The sequence below is a fragment of the Podarcis erhardii genome (assembly GCF_964252035.2).
Source record: "Podarcis erhardii genome assembly, chromosome: 1".
Classification (NCBI taxonomy): domain Eukaryota; kingdom Metazoa; phylum Chordata; class Lepidosauria; order Squamata; family Lacertidae; genus Podarcis; species Podarcis erhardii.
The window spans coordinates 83,936,339-83,951,938 of record NC_138497.1 but is presented as its reverse complement, the minus strand read 5'-3'; the positions used below and the strand labels follow the sequence as shown (position 1 = coordinate 83,951,938).

The window sequence follows — 15,600 nt, the reverse complement described above, 5'->3', positions numbered from 1 at the left end:
GCCAGATGATCCAGGATGGACTTGTGGAACTATCCTACTGCAGCACCCAAGAGATGACTGCTGACATCCTGACGAAACCCCTACCAAGAGAGAGTTTCCAGAATCTACGTGTCAAGCTGGGACTCTGGGTGGTTGAATAAAGTTGTTTATGTTTTGTATAATGTTGTATTGCCTGAGAAGGGGTATGTGGGATGTAAACACAGGAGCAGTCAATGACAACATTCCTAGAGTGTACATGTTAGAACATGGGGAGGGATGTCTGTCCAGCAAGCAGGTAAACTTCCTGGGGACGGACTTCCTCCACATGTGACCAGAGGTGGGTGTGGCCTCACCTGTGCAGGTAATGATAAAAGCACAGGGCAGGCAGCCACTCTCTCTCTCTTGCCTCTTGCCTCTTGCCTCTTGCCTCTCTGCCATCTTCATCTTCTGAAGGAGCAACATGCCCTCTTGGCTCCCAGCCAAGAGAGGACAGTACTATCTTGCTACAAGATAGATTCTAAGTGCATGTAACCTTTTTAAGCCTGCCTACCTTCTGGGATCATATTGTGAACAGAACGTGAGTAAACTCTTTTATACTTTTATAAAGACTGTGTCGTGTCTTGTATTTTAAGAGGGAACAAAAGGGGAAATTACCAGAGTAATTATTATAGAGGTTCTAGCGAACCTGTGCAAGCGTTACCGTTGCGTACTTAAAGGGGAATGTCTATAAACTCTGCTGATATTTTGGGAACTTGTTAGCACAAGTTGGATAAGGATATAATTAGTCAATATATCCTCTCCTGCACCCCAGAACATTCCCACAAAGGGCAGGGCGTGCGACCCCCCGCGGAGTCCAGACGCGATGACGCCTGCAGGGTGGGGCGAGGTGCGTGGGCGGGAAGCAGGTGGGCGGGGCCGAGTGAGGGGCTGCCGGGCAAGGTGGGCCGGGCGGCAGTGGGCAGAGAAGATCGGGGAGGACGAGGGGGAGGACGACCCTCCGTCCGTCCGTCCGTCCGTCCCGCTCCGAAAGGGTTAAAGCGCGGCCGCGGGGGGGCGGAGCCCCAGCCGGCCCTGGGAATAAGGCGCCGCCGCCCGGCCGCCTGCGCTCCCTTTCGCGGAGTGGTTGGCTGCGCCGGGGCGACGCGCGCGCGCCGAGCCGAGCGGAGCAGATGGTGCCAGGCGGCTCGTCCGGGATGAAGCCTCCGTCCGGCAGCTCTCGCCGGCGGAGCGGAGGGTAGCGCCGCCGCCGCCGCCGCCGGGCCAAAGGAGGGTGGCTGGCCGGCCGGCCGCTTGGCTGGCTGGCCCCAGGCGGGCCATGATCCCCCGCAGGCTGCGCCCAGACGCGCCCGGGCTGCCGCGACCCCTCGCCTTGCGCCCCGTCGCGCAGGAGCTTCTCTAGGGAGTCCCGGGACGCCGAGCGCGTTTGCTCTCCAGCGAGGACTTCCGAGGCGATCGCGACCCTCCCCGCCCCCCACCCACCCACCCACCCGCCGCCGCTGCTGCTACTGCTTTCTCCTCCTCCTCCTCCTCCTCCTCCTCCTTGTCTCTTCGTTCATTCCTTTTCTTCTCCTGAGGTTTTGTCTGTCTTTCTTATTTTTTGCCGTTTTCTTCCGTCCCTCCACCGAGCCTGCCTGGCACCATGCGGCTCCGTCTAGGACCCACCCTGTACGGTAAGTGAGGAGCACCCACCTCCACCCCCTCCATCCGTTTTCGGGAGGTCTGGAATGAGGGACACGAATGTTTTGATCGTGAGGGTGCGCGAGGAACAAGAACTTGGTGGGGGGGTTATTAGGGGGCGGGGAGATGGGGGGGGGGAGAGAGAACGGGACCTCGCGTGTAAACTGGCTGTCAAAGCGAGGGGAGAACGGGGCACGATCGGTCAGGAGTCCATATGGGGGTTGTTCCTTTGAGTTCAGAAAGGAAAGGAAAAAGCGAAGCTTTATTTCCCATCCCCTTGAGATGTCCCTTTTGAGAACACGGGAAATATCTCGTGGGAATATACACGCAGGCACACACACGAAGGCACTCGGTTGTTTGCCCACTCCAGCCCCAAGGCGACCTTGAGGTGGCACCATTTCCAAAGGCGCTATTATGCTCACGTGGACTGGAGATAATGGGCGTCTTCTGGGGCTGTCCAGTTATTCTGTGCTTTGATTGTTCTGAAATAACTGCTCTTTCCCCGATCGGGTGCCTTAATAATGTGGAGGCACACAAGCACCACACACTAGCGATGATGTCCTGGCGAAGGACGCTGTGTATGTGTGTGAGAGAGAGAGAAAGAGAGCGCTACTCTTCGGATGGTTTTAGAAAAACCATCTCGGATGGATAACCCCAAGGAAGATTACAGGAGTGGTCTAATTTGCCTGACTCAAAATTGCTCAGAAAGCCTCATTAGCAGCAGCACCACATGCCACCTGGACAGGATTGTGCAACTTCTAGAGGGGTATCCATTCCAAAGTGGCTCCGGAGGCCAGGAGGTGGGGTTCTGTAGGCACAGAGGAGGCTGGAGACCTTTCCCCCCTCTAGCTCAGCAAGGCCAGTTCTCTTCTCCAGCAAGGTGAAGTGTCCTGAAGTTGGAAGGATGTGCACTGCCTCTTCTTGGCATTGAGAGGAGATTGACTCTAAAGGTGATGGACAGGGCCAGTGTGTGTGTGAGAGAGAGAGAGACTGCAATGGGCTTCTCCATCTCTGGAGGGCCGATCAGTGCTGAATTCATAAAGGACGGAGGATGTGCGCTGCCAGCGAATGAGGCAGGAGCCAAGGAATGGCAGGTGCTGCAGATCTCCCTGGCACTGCTGTCCTGCAGGACAGATGCATGGCCCGTGTGGGTCCCAGGATCAGGAGACCGGGCTAGAGTTCAGGCGAGGCAATGGCCCTGCCTGGCTGGCTGGCTGGCTGGAGGGATGCCGGTGGCTTTCTGCTTTACTCTGCTTGTTGCCATTTATAGCCTGGCCCCCAATGGGTTACGCAACAACAGGCAGCTGCTTATTTTGGGGGTGTTAAATTATGGACGAAAGAGGAGTTGGGTTGTTTTCAGCTTTATCCGCGTCACCAGCTACGTCAGACCTGCTACCTCTGGCCCCTCCCAGGGACACTTGTCTTAACCCCCCCAGCCTACGCATAACTGAGTTGTCATTTCTGATCTCAGCACCCACCATGGTTCCCCAGATTCAGGAGCAGGGCTTGAGTGTTGCCTGCCTTGGTATCCGATCGCACACTGAGTAGCGCTTCCTGCCAGATCCTGCACTGGAACACGCAGGCACCCCAGCTCCTCGGATGGGTCCTACCCTGGACAAACCTTGCTTGTCCTATGCAGCTCTGCTGATTCCGACACAGGATTCTATAAACATTGGAACATGTGTACCTGGACCAGCCATACAGACAGCCGCAAACAAGGATATATGTGACCAGGGGTGAAAATCTGGACTCCCCCATTGATCATGTCAACTTGTGGCTCCAGATGGAAAATTGTTCAGCGTTAAGCACCCGGGTCTAGAGGCAAACCATGCGATGTGGTGGTGGCGAGAGGGAATCTGTGGCATTCTGGAGTGCATTATTTATTTATCTATCTATTTATTTATTTATTTATTTATCTATTTATTTATTTATTTCCATCTGATTGGATAGAATGCACAGATCTTTTGTAAGCCCATATCTTCTGATTCAGTTTATTCTTCTAATTTCAAAGTTAATTTCCTCCATGTTTCTTGTAATCTACACTGCAAACATAAAGAGAAAGTTCAATGCTGGGGGAGGGGGGGGACCCTCCCCAAGACAACAATAGCTAGGTAGGCTGAGCCTGCCCACTGTTTGCCTCCCACCTTGAAAGCAGGCCAGTAAACAGATATGTGAAGCCCTGACCAGCCATTAAACCCCATGGGGATGGAAGGAAGGAGAAGCATTCCCTCTGTGAATGGAATCACTCTGGAGGGCCAAATCCTTGACTTTTCTTTCCCGGAGTGGCCAGTTGCCACTTTAACTGCAAATAGGTTGGCAACCGGCAAGTCAGATGGCACCCCTCTTGAGTCTGGGTCTGTCCAGCTGCCAATCTTCCAGCTTCCTGTAAGGGGTAAGCAAAGGCTTTATCCAAAAAGAGCAGTAATGCTCCATAGTAGGGGAGAGTTCTGGTGTGTTAAGATGGGAATCAGCACTTGATTAATGGTGCACCAGTACTGCTGCTATCACGGCATGCTGGACCCTAACCTGGCGCCAACACATTTAAAAGATCTCCAAGGTTTGGAACAGAGGCTGGGGGAGGGAAGCGACGGGATGATGAGCTCAAAAGGCTGACACAAAACATGGCCCATTGAATATAGCTACCTTTTTCAGGAGAAGCCCTTTGCACCCACTATTTGAGTATTCATCAGGGTGCTATTTGTTTATTTAAAAAAAGATTTGAGAACCTTTAAACCTAGTTGACTTTTCCAGCATTAAAACTTTGGAGATCAGCATTACTTTCTTCTGGCAGAGGAAGACAAAACCAACAGCTGGCAGCTAAAGGAGCAGATAGGCCTCTCTCTCTCTTCCTCTCTCTCTCTCTCTCTCTCTCTCTCTCTCTCTCTCTCTTCCTCTTCCTCCCTCCCTCCCTCCCTCCCTCTCTCTCTTTTATAAAGCCAGGGTAGCTGTACAGCATCTAGAGGAGGGAGGGCAAGGCTGTGAGAAGAGGCTCTCCCCCTGGGAGGATCCCAGTCAATACCATGCCCTGATTTTTAGAAGAGATGTTCAGCCTGCAGGAAAGGTGGTCTGATGTGTGTTTCTGTAGTTCCTCCCTGCTTGAGAGAGAGCAGGTTCCTCATGAGCTGCAAGGATCAAGAGGTGGAGGTCAAGATAGGGAGGAAATAGTGTCCCTTAAGAAGCCAGACTTTCTGCAAGAACTGGAAATACTGTCTCATTTCATCCCCTTCCTCCTGGGATTGAGAGCACATCTACTGCCATTGATTTCACTCCTACCTCTTGAGTTAAAAATGGAGCCAATCTAGCTGTGCATCCCAGGTCAGACCTTCAGTCTTGACGTGGTGGTAGAAAACTTCTGTATTAATCCTTCCCCTCCCAAGTTCTTCCTGGCTAGTAGGCACAGATCTGATTTATTTTCGGTTTTGATTATTTGTTACCATTTTTATCCTGCCTTTCCCGCAGCAAGTTGTTTCTCCTCTCTTGCCCCCACAACAGCCCTGTGAGGCAAGTTAGGCTGGGGGGAAAGGACTGATGCAAAGCCCCCATTTTGCAGGCCACTACAGTGTTGTGTTGCCCAGTTGGGGGAAAGCAACCCATCCCGTCCCAGCTTCCCACCACAACTCTTCTTCCTTTCAACTATCCCGGGAACTGAGTCTGTCTGGCAGGATGTCCCACCTCCTTCCTTCCTCTGTGTGAAGGAAAGGCCCTCACCTGCACATTCACAAGGCACCAGGTTGGGGGAAATGGCAGGGTCTGCTTCCAGCTTCCTCCTCACCTCTGCCTTGGAATCCTGCTGCATATGACCCATGCCCCCACCCTGTTCCTTTCCATCATGGGGCAAGTTGTTCCTGCGCCTTCCCAAGGGAGTGGTAAAATCCATCCATAACAGTGTGTTTAAAAGCCAGAGTGCATTGAGGAGCTTGTGCTATTCGTAGTACGGACTGGAATCCTCTCACAAGGTTAATGAACATTTGGTGAAGTTTTCTTCTGAGGGAAGGATCAAGGGTTTTAAATCTCAGGAGACGCAGTTTAGGAGGGAGAAATGTCTTTAGGAGCTTGGATGGGGATTACAGGGCACACATTCTTAGTGCTCTAGCCAAGAACATCTCCTCTCATTGCAGTTTAGCAACAAGGGTAGTAAAATAGCTTTTTCTTTGGTCTCATACAAATGCGCTCGGTCTCGTCTGAGTCGTTCAGCTTTTCACCTTGAAAATTATGAATGAGCACCTCTTGCATTTCCTGGGGGGGGGGGTTGGAATCGAAGCAAAGCGTTCCCCATACAATGATGATTTTGTGGGGGGATTAGGTTGGAGAGGAGACCGGGAAGGTAACTGTGGGTGGGTAATTCCTGAGAATACTGGGAAAATGTGGGGTGGGTGGAACTGAGAAGGAATTTGCTGCGAAACCCCCCATGAGATTCAAGGGTGGGGGTGTGAGAGTTGGCTGGGGTGGGGCATAGGGAGGTCAGCAGTATCTAGAACTTGCCTGCAAGCCTCCCTTCCCCCTAAGATGAGGCAGAGAGGCCAGAGGGCTTTTATGGGGAGAGATGCAGAGCTTCCAATCCCTTTCCCCTCTGCTTTTTCTCTGCCCAAGCTCCAGCGAAAAGCCACAGGCCTGAATTATGGATGAGACTCCTTGGGTTACAGCCGGTTCCACCGCACCAGAGAGAGAGAGAAAGAGAGAGAGAGAGAGAGAGAGAGAGAGAGGAGTCCAGAGACAAGAAGCAAGCAGTCAACATTAGTAGCAGCTGCAGCTCCCTCTCTTCTCTGCCCCCAGCCCTCTGCTCAAGATAAAGGCTTTTTCCCTGTTCTCCCTTGAGGGAAAACTGGCCTGCCATTATTGGAGGAAATGGCCACTGCTGATGGCACTGAGGAACATAGGCTTCCTTCCACCCCACCCCAGGGTTTTAGGGGAGGTGTTTTAGCAGGAAGGGAGCAGGGAGGTCAGGGCAGATTTCCCTCCCTACTTCAGGGGTGAAAAACAGGTCCTGCAAACAGAACTTTGCCTCATGTGTCTCTTTGGTTGTGGAACATGCATGGTTGCTGCCTACTCAAAGCCATGCTTTTGGAGCTATAAAGCGACATGTATTTTTGTGACTATCAGTTCTGTAATTTGATTCACAACCTGAATTCCAGTCCTGCTTTGTCATATCCTGCCAAAGCTGTGCCTGTTATTGTCACGAAGCCACCCATCAGTAAAAATGGGGTGGGGGAGACACTCCATTCCTTTCCTTGGCATGGCATATGTTATGTAAGTTAGGACTTTTTTTGTTGTTGAAAATTTATGTTTCTTTGCTACCAGCTTGCAGTAATAGTTCCAAAACTGAGCGCAAACAGAATTCTTAAAAAACTGGGAAGAGGGGGAAGAATTGAATTCTGTGGTGGATTTGGGAGGGAGGCAGCATTTCACCTTGGCATCTGTTAGCAGCTGTCTTGCAATTCCCTCTTGTCTCACTGGCCATTCAGTCTGCCCCCCCCCCCCCGTGCCTGCTCTGTTTAACTGGGTCAGTGCAAGACTTCTGCTTGTAATCTTACAGCAAAAGGAGGGGTGGGGCAGGGGGTCCTGGCCTTCTCAGGTGCCACACTTGTGAATCTCCTGACCTGTGGAGTGAAACCCTCCCTTAAAGAATTCTGAACACTGGGATTTGTAAAGGGTTGCTGAGAATTATAAGCCCATGAGGAGGAAACTGCAATGCCCAGAATTCTTTGAGGTAGCGAAATGGGCTTAAATTGTGCTTAGTGTGTACGCTACCCCTATCTCCCATCTATGACTGGTGTAGCCAGAAGGAGGCTTTTCCCAGTATGCTTCATGCAAGTCCCCAAACAGTGAACGTATCAAAATTATAAAGTTAAGCTGGCAGAGGGGTATGTGATTTCAGGTGTCTCTTATTTGAAGGGACATGGGGACTGTCATATTCCTGCCCTGGAGAGGGGGATTTACAATGTTGTTGATGCTGGTAAAGATGGAGCTGTGTCGAAGCATTCTGGGTGTTGGTGAGGCTACTTGAAGGACTCCTGCGTTTGTGCGGAGCTTGTCATGAGCAGCATGGAGGCTGGGGAGAGTGGGAAGGCAGCGTAGGGCCTGCGTGGAGGTGGTGTGAACTACCGAAATGGCATCGGCAGCTTGTGTTACTCGTTTGCCACGTCACACTGCCCACACACATGCATGCAGAGGTTGGGGAGCATGCACACTTGCACGAGGAGGAGGGGTCTCACGTGAGAAATTGCGTGCAAAGTATGACATCTTTGGCTCTCTTGCCTAGGGGAGCATGCCTCCTCATGTGGGATTACGCCTTGCAGGGTTGCCAGCTCTGGTGACTTGTGAGTCTCACGGTTTGGGATCTCTCTCTCTGCATCGCAGCTCTTGAAAAGTGGGAGGATTTTGGCTTTCTTTCTCTTCTTTTCTTTTAAATCAAAGTAATAGCCAGTAAATCAAAGATAAAGAGCTGGGAAATCTAAGTGACCCGTCAAGAACACCATGTTGACATTCTGTTTTGATCTTTCAAAATCATGTTTTTAACTGGAAGCCTGACAACTGAACCTTTGAAGTATCTGGGTAGTATGTGTGTATTGTGGGGGGAGTACTAAAGAGAGCTAGTGTAGTGTAGTGGTTAGAGCAAGGGTGGGGTGATGATGATGAAGATGAGGAGGAGGAGAATAATGGGAATAGCCCCCTTAAGCTCTCAAGAGGAAAGCTGGGGTATAAAGATTTTAAATCAGGGTTTCCCAAACTTAGGTCTTCTGATGTTTTTGGACTACAACTCCCATCTTCCCTAGCTAGCAGGACCAGTGGTCTGGGGTGATGGGGATTATAGTCCAAAAACAGCTGGAGACCCAAGTTTGAGAAACCCTGTTTTAAATCATGAGTAGGAAACTTATTGCCCTCCAGATGTCATTGGACTCCAACTCCTAGCAGCCCCAGCTAGCATGTCCAGTAGTCCAGGATAATGGGAGTTAATAGTCCAACAAAATCTAGGCGGCCACAGCTTCCCCAGCCCAGCTTTAAATAAATAGCTGTCTTGAAATAGCAATGCAGTGGGTGGACAGGGAAGGCGGGACCACTCCTAGGATATTCCACATAAGGGCGGGCGGGGGGTGATGGTTGCTGAAGGAAGCATCACATTGCCTGTCCTTCTCTGCTTCCAGGCTTGGCTCCCACCTTCCTGCTCCTGTTGGCCTTTCCTCTGGTGGCCGCCATGTGCCCCATGCTTTGCACTTGCTACTTTTCTCCGCCCACGGTCAGCTGCCAGGCCAACAACTTCTCCTCGGTGCCACGGGTCCTGCCCGCCAATGCTCAGCGCCTCTTCCTGCAGAACAACCTGATTGGGACCCTGCGGCCTGGCATGTTTGGGCCGAGCCTCGTCACCCTTTGGCTCTACTCCAACAACATCTCCTCCATCCAGCCAGGCACCTTCCGCCACCTCCAAGCTCTGGAGTGGCTGGACCTGGGGGACAACCGCAATTTGCGCACCCTGGACGCAGACACTTTTCGCGGGCTGGAGCGGCTGCAGTCTCTGCACCTGTACCGCTGCCAGCTGAGCAGCTTGCCGACCACCATCTTCCGTAACCTCTTCAGCCTCCAATACCTCTACCTTCAGGAGAACAACCTGCTTTGCCTGCAGGTGAGCCAGAGTGCTTGGTTGTGGGTTAGCGTGGAACTTGGGCCACTGCCTCTGGCGTCTAGGGGGAGCTTGTTCCCAGGTGGGTAGTGGAGGTATGGACCCCTTTCTCCTCTGGTGGTCCTCTGGGATAAATTCCTTTTGACCTTGTGGGGCATATTCTCAAGGAAAGATGATGGGAGTGGGAAGGAAGAAAAATGACTGGCGCTGGAGCCTGAGGACAGATGGGGAATCTCCTCTGAGTTTCCAGCAAGCAGATGGATAGGAGAGCTTCTCACTGGGCAGAACAGGGAGTGGGTCAATGAGGCGAGGTGTTGACATGTTTCCAGATAGATGGTTTAAGATGTGCCTTCTGAGAGGGCAAATGGAAGCCTCTCCACCATTTCTCTCTGAAGACCGGCAAGGAACTGGAGTTCCGCTCAGCCTTCCACCCCCACATGGCTGGTCCTCCCCTGAAGGCAGGTTCTCTGTGCCCTGCCAGCGACTCACTTAAAAACCACATGCCTATCCGGCCTCAGGCGCGCTGTGGCTTAAGAGTAGGGGAGCTGCAGCCTGGCCTGCAGCAGCAAAAATGCATTTGCAAATCATGCCTCAGTGCTTCAAGCCACATCCTTAGCAGGGGAGGGCAAAGTTTGTGGGTGGGGGACTTGGGAGCCAGCCTGTATCATTTCTTCAACCAAAGCGCAGGAATCAACTTCCTCATAAAACTCTGGCTTTGCGTCCAACAGTAAATCCTGTGTAGCTGCGTGGGAGAGATCTGGAAAGGTGGGGAGGTAGCAATGAATGTCTACAGTCTTGAGTTGACAATCGGCCTAGAATCTTCCATATGGAGGAAGAGGCCTTTGGGGCTGTTCCTTTTGCCAGTGGTGTCTTCACAGCTTGTCCTTTCTTCCTGCATCTCCCAGGACGACCTTTTTGTGGATCTGGCAAACCTGAGCCACCTTTTCCTGCACGGCAACAAGATCTGGCAGCTTTCCGAGAACGTCTTCCGGGGTCTGTCTGGATTAGACCGCCTGTTGCTGCACAGGAACCGCCTGCACGCCGTTCCGACTTGGGCCTTCCGCGATCTGGGCAAGCTCACCATCCTGTACTTGTTCAACAACAGCCTGACCACCCTCTCCGGGGAAACCCTCTCAGACTTGCCATCCCTGGAGTTCCTACGCCTCAACAACAACCCGTGGGCCTGCGACTGCCGGGCCCGATCCCTCTGGGCCTGGTTCCAGCGCACGCGCGTCTCTGTCTCGGACGTCATATGCACTTCTCCGGCCGACCGCGTGGGGCGCGACATGCGCCGCCTCAACGAAACGGCCTTCCGAGGCTGCCCGCCGGGCAACCACCACCCTGTAGGCTTTGACTGGGGTTGCAGGCCCGAGTGGGAGAATGGAGCAGCTCACCCCCACCCCCACCCCCGCCCTCACTCCAATGGCTCATCCAATCACCTCTATGGCCTCGGAGGGTCGCCTCCCGCTGACCCTTCCTCCTTCTACAGGGACGTGCCGGCAAATGACATCCGCAGCCCCAAGTATGACCCACCCACGGAGGACGGCTACTGGGGGGGCTATGGCAACGAAGAAGGGGGGCAGCTGAAAAAGGGGTGCCCAGGACCTGGCTGTTCTTCTCTGGACTCTGGAGGTACCAGGATTGGCTTCCTGTTGCTTCCCTTTCCCTGGCTGTTGATGCTTTGGGGACCTTCCTGGTTTTGACAATGGAGGGTGGCTGCTCTGCTGGATGCTAAGCTGCCTTTTGAGAACTGACTCTCTGGGAGATCCAAGCCAGGATGGGTCCCCACCCAGCGCTTAGCTGAGGCCAAAGGGATTAAGCTTCCTCCTGCTACAGGGACAAAGGGAGACTAGATCCGTTGCTGCTGCTTTCCTGGCCATTTGTGAGACTTAACACTGGAGCCACTTTCTGGGTGGTATCTGACATATTTTGTGAACATATGGCAAGAGCACCCCCTTTTTATTTCTGGGGTGTTGCATAATTCCGCTAAAGATGTTCCCTTAATGCTACTGCTATCCAGGGCTGTTACGAGGCCTTCTGTGTTTTCCATATCCTGGAAAGAGCAGGGATCTCTTCTGTGCATGACAAGGAAGTGCGGAATGAATGAGGATCTGATCTTCAGAGGTTCTGTTCTTTCTTCAATATCCTACCATGCACATAAGTGCCTGCTTTGTCCAGTCGGATAGGATATCTCAACTCAGAAAAAAAGAAATACCATTCTCCTCCTGAGCCGCAGAAGGCTACAGGAATCTTGGGCCCTTATCACTCTTGACTCCTCCCCCATTATTTGGTATATGTTTTGGGGTTTTTAGTTTAAACACCAGGGGACCAACTCACATAATCAGTTCAGGTAATAATTACCCAGTGCAATGTTTCACTGGGTAAGCTAATCTTCATTGGCAGGGATAGTGTCTACATGATGATGAAAGTGGCTGTGTTGGCTCTTCCATACTACCAAGTCTTAGGCAACAGTTGCAGTTATCTCATGATAAACACGATCATGTGAATTGGCCCTTGCTCATAACTGCTGGTCTTCATTTTTTGTGTGGCTGTGTCCTCTCCCCACCCTACCCTTGGTGCCTCCATGTCTTCCCCTGCCCCTATTTTCCCTTGAAAAAAAGGCCAAAAAATTGGTTGGTTGGAGAACTATTAAACTATTTTAGTATGGCTTGGTGGACTTGGTCACTCAAGGAAGTTTGTAATGGGATACGCGGAAAGAACCATGATGAGGTGTAAGAAGTCCGTAATGGCTGGCTGACTAGAAGTTAACTGGAAATGAGTAGCTCATTCTTCTGCCAAAGGTTGCTCATTTCTCACTACACATTCTTGTTTGGATACTTCCTGGAGTAGCCCTTATGCCAGTCATTTGGCTATTGAAAGAGATCCAGTCCATTCATCCATGGTTTCTTCAGAAATTCCGTTATTGCAACTGGTCTTCACTCGCATTGAAGTTGTGGCCTGTGTCTGCTGCCGTGTAACCTGCGTTTGGTGCAGTGTGCTACACTTGACAAAGAAACACAACTGAGTCCAGCTTCCCAATGTGTGCCTTTTCTTATACAAGTGTTCTCATAATCACATGTTTACTTTATAAAAGTGTACCTGCTTAAAACAGGCCCCAGAGCTTTGGAACAAGGGCTCCTTTCAGATACATTAGTCCACAGGTCTTTCTAGGCTTAGTTGGGTTGAAACAGCTTCTACTTCTGTCTTAGCCTGCTGCATAGCTTATTTACAGTATTTATTTATATGCTGTCTTTCAGCAGAAAGTTAGCAAAGTGGTTTACAAAGGAAAAATGGACAACAATTAAAACACCCTAACTCTAAAGCTTTGGTTACACTTTATAATCCACCCTCTTCCATCAGTTGAATGTTACTTGAAGGCCTCACTGGAGAAATTCCAGTGGATTATTCTCACAAATCCTAGAGATGGAGGCTGTCAGAGATGCTGATGGGAAGGAAGACCTGAAGCCATCTCCTGTTGCTGTTGTAGCCTGGCTGGCCCCATAGTAACCATATAGTGTGGTCCTGGAAGTGTTGTTGCATATATAGCCCAAGAGGTTAGTGTCCGAAAGAGCTAGGGGTAATATAAAATCTGGCTAGGACATAGCAATTTGGAAGAAATTACTGGCAGCAAAAACAAGAGCACTGTAGCATAAAACCCAAACACATTTATTTTGGCAATGGATAATACTCCTTAAAGGTTTATGCTTCCACAAGAAGCAGTGATTGCCACCAACTTGGATGGCTTTAAAAGATGATTGGACAAATCCATGGAGCATAAAGCTATTCAGTGGCTACTAACTCTGATGGCTATGCTCTGCTTCAACTACTGTGTATCTGAAGAAGTGTGCATGCACACGAAAGCTCATACCTAGAACTAACTCAGTTGGTCTTTAAGGTGCTACTGGAAGGAATTTTTTTATTTTGTTTTGTCAAAGGCAGTATGCCTCTGAATAGCAGTTTCCAGAAGCTGCAGGAGAGGAGCTTGCTGTTGTGCTCAGGTACTGCTTTTGGGTTTCTCACAGACATCTGGTTGGCCACTGTGAGAGCAGGATACTGGACTAGATGGGCCACTGACTTGATACAGTGGGTGGGATCTTCTTATGTTCTTACGCTGTAATAAATGTGTTATAGTCTTTGAGAGGTTGGATGGACCCTTAGCCTGTTTAGCAGCAAGAGCAACACACCCTGCTACCTCCACTGAAAGTTGCTTCTATAAGCAATGTGGACCATAGAGAGAGGAAGCTATGTCAAGAGGGAGGGTCCTCATAAGGCAGGGATGAAGAACCTGGTCCTCCTGATGTTGGGGGTCTTCAACTCCTGCCAGCCTGCCAGTGGGTAAAAATAAGGAGTGTTGTAGTCTAACAACATCTAGAGAGCTACAGGTTCCTCATCACAAGGTTTTTCCCATGGGTGTATGAAAGCTTTTGGTGGGAAAGAATCATTTCATTTTCAGAGCATCCTAATAATTTGTTCTGGCCCACCCTGAAGAAAGATGGCCTCCTCTCAGATTGAAGGGAAAGTCCTTACAGTCCTGGAATGGGCATCAGATGTTCAGAATGCTAGTAGTACTTACCTCCCTTTTCTTGAGCTCTTACTCCTGTTATACAGTGGTACCTCGGGTTACAAACACTTTGGGTTGCAAACGCTTTGGGTTACAAACTCTGCTAACCCGGAAGTAGTACCTTGGGTTGAGAACTTTGCCCCAGGAAGAGAACAGAAATCGTGAGGCAGCAGGAGGAGGCACATTAGTGAAAGTGCGCCTCAGGTTAAGAATGGTTTCGGGTTAAGAACGGACCTCTGGAACGAATTAAGTTTGTAACCCAAGGTACCACTGTTATTGTATATGTTTTGGGTACAAATACTTGTACAGGGCTAATATTCTAAACAGAGAGGCTTGTGATTGATAACTGGAAGGGGATCAAAAATTGTCTTTTGGGATGCCGTGTTAAATTGAAAATATTCAGTGTTGGCATTCCTCACACAGGTTTCTTTTTTAAAAGGACATGTTCTGCTTAATTCTTTTGATTATTTGCCGAGAGAGTCCTCCTTTGGCAACATGATATGTTTTTTTAAAAAATAGCATTTTCTCCTTTCATGTCCCCATTCCCCTGTTAAGTTTGCCAGCAAGAGAACTATCTGCATCTTAAAACTCTCCAAGTCTCTGCAACCAGTCCCCCACCCGTTTTTTATTTTTAGTTTTCGAAATAGGCTGCAAGCATGTTTTGTAAAGATAGGAGCGATCCCAACCTTCCTAAAATAAAAATTCAATAGAGCCCTGGGGTATGTGTTCAGGGAGAGTGTGGATCAGGTGGCTAGCACCAGAATGCTTGGCTTTATAGTGCTTAATATTGCCCTGGGGTGCCTGCAAATTGTGATAGAGAGAGATGGTGCTAGAGAGGCTCTTTTTTAATATGTGGAAAGAAGGGCGGGGTTGGGGTTGAAGCAGCAAGAAGAGCGTGTATATTATCCCACTCTAAGGGCAGCAGCTTTCTTAATTTAACTTCACATAAGGGAGAGAGGGGATGTTAGAGCTGGAAGAGTGGGTTATTTTTAGCAGGTAGAAGGCTGCTCGTAGCCAAAGTTAAATGTGAGAGTACAGGTGTGAGGTATGCATACGTGTGTGTGTGTGTGTGTGTGTGTGTGTGTGTCTGAGGCAGGTTAAATAGGCAGGTCCGTTGAAAGGGGTTTTAGGAGCTGGAAGGTGAGGAGAATTGAACACACACACACACACACACACACACGTTGGGGTGACTGAGCAACAGAACCAGCTCTCTGGTGTTCCTGTGGAAGGGTGGGCAAGGGAGTGAATGAGTATGAAGTTAGGGTTAATTGGCAGGGGTGCAGGCAAAGGCCAGAGCTGCAGCGAAGGCCATGCTGAGCCGTGAAACGGGAGGAAAGTGCCATTAAATCTGCCAGCAAGACTCCAGCGGGCTCAGTCTTTCCAGGTCAGGTAATTATCCTTGTGAAATATTCATGACCCCTTATCCCAGATGCTATTTCAGAGCAGCAGGGGGGGGGGGAGAGGGATGTGAGAATGAAGGCTCGGGAAGATACAAACACACATACGCATAGCTACATCGCAGCATGGAATCTTTACAAATTACACACCGTCTCGTGCCTCCTGCCCACCCTTCCTCTTAAACACAGGCAAACATCCACGAGATTGTGCAGGCAGGGCTTCCTGTCCAGACAGAAGAAGATGGGGGTGACCTGCTATTGTCGCGGCAGTCAGCAGCCCGCCTCATCTTTGCCACAGCAACAACCCCCCCCCCCCGGAAAACATAGCGTCTCTCTTGCTTCTTTTGTGCGGAGCCGCTGTGGAAACTGGA

The 15,600-nt window shown here is 50.5% G+C and overlaps 1 protein-coding gene across 1 annotated transcript; it reads left to right on the top strand.

Moving 5' to 3' along the window:
- The first annotated feature begins 960 nt into the window (after positions 1-960).
- Positions 961-11,938, top strand: RTN4RL2 (reticulon 4 receptor like 2). Its single transcript, XM_081851998.1, has 3 exons — positions 961-1,649; positions 8,799-9,274; positions 10,177-11,938. Exons 1-3 carry the CDS (start codon positions 1,619-1,621, stop codon positions 10,972-10,974), a joined length of 1,305 nt encoding a protein of 434 aa, XP_081708124.1. The 5' UTR covers positions 961-1,618; the 3' UTR covers positions 10,975-11,938.
- The last annotated feature ends 3,662 nt before the right edge of the window (positions 11,939-15,600 follow it).

Bases quoted from the DNA above. Each gene is read 5' to 3' on its own strand.
- RTN4RL2 (XM_081851998.1), top strand. From the start codon at position 1,619: ATGCGGCTCCGTCTAGGACCCACCCTGTACG. The intron at 1,650-8,798 runs GTAAGTGAGGAG...CTCTGCTTCCAG, and splicing joins TCTAGGACCCACCCTGTACG to GCTTGGCTCCCACCTTCCTG. The intron at 9,275-10,176 runs GTGAGCCAGAGT...TGCATCTCCCAG, and splicing joins ACAACCTGCTTTGCCTGCAG to GACGACCTTTTTGTGGATCT.